The 702-nt window shown below is 45.2% G+C and overlaps 1 protein-coding gene across 6 annotated transcripts in view; it reads right to left on the bottom strand.

The window, feature by feature from the left end:
* Positions 1 to 702, bottom strand: part of TCF7L2 (transcription factor 7-like 2 (T-cell specific, HMG-box)) — a 42191-nt gene that overhangs the window by 37889 nt on the left and 3600 nt on the right. For 2 of the 6 annotated variants that reach the window (XM_014959543.1, XM_014959571.1), the window contains exon 1: positions 461 to 578. The exons of 1 other annotated variant lie outside the window; for it this stretch is intronic. In XM_014959543.1, the coding sequence (XP_014815029.1) occupies positions 461 to 553 (93 nt within the window). In that variant the 5' untranslated portion in view covers positions 554 to 578. Of the gene's footprint in view, positions 1 to 460; positions 580 to 702 lie in introns of those variants that run through there. 3 more of the 6 variants (XM_014959551.1, XM_014959581.1, XM_014959561.1) reach the window with 3 other exon arrangements.

Here is a 702-nt window from a genome sequence, read left to right as displayed (position 1 = left end):
ATTTTATTCCCCCCCTCCCCACCACCTTCCTTAACCAAACCCCAAAATTAGGCGGAGGGAAGGGCAAAGAGGAGGAGTGCAACAACTCTGCCCCGCTGCACCATTGTGTCGCCACAAAACCGGCGCTCTGCCGCCCGGCTCCTCGCCACTGCTGTAAAAATTAAAGTGTCATCGAAAAGTCACGCTTCCCCCCGCTAAAAAAAGACGATTACCATGAAAGAAATAAATAAAAACAACGTCGCTAACAAAGGTCACAGCTGGAGATGCTCGCTTGATTTCTTTCCCCCCCCTTCTTTCTTTCTCCTCTTAATTTTTTTTTTTTTTTTTTTTTTTTTTTTTTTTTTTTTGATTCCGCACGGGAGGAAAGAAAAGGAGAAGGAGAGAGGGGGAGAGGGAGAGAAGTCACATCAGAAGTTCAATGGTCAAGACGGAAAGCGCGCACACAGAAAGTGCTACTCACCCAGCAATTCAAATTGAGATGCCAGCAGCCGAACTGCTGGAAGAGAGAGAACCCAGAGGCAAGCGCTCCTCCTTTACCACTCATATCTTCCATTCCCAATAAAATTGCATCCCTCGGGTACATAACAGCTTTGTCTTTCCTTCTCTTAACCTCAAAAACTTTTTTCTTTACTGTCTAGATGCCAATTGTGCTGGCTTTGTATTATTTTCCTTGCAGCTTTTCTCTCTTTTTCTTTCCCCGCT

Source organism: Calidris pugnax, unplaced genomic scaffold (genome assembly GCF_001431845.1).
Source record: "Calidris pugnax isolate Ruff unplaced genomic scaffold, ASM143184v1 scaffold4, whole genome shotgun sequence".
Lineage (NCBI taxonomy): Eukaryota > Metazoa > Chordata > Aves > Charadriiformes > Scolopacidae > Calidris > Calidris pugnax.
The sequence above is the reverse complement of the archived record's forward strand: the minus strand, read 5'-3'. Positions and strand labels throughout refer to the sequence as shown.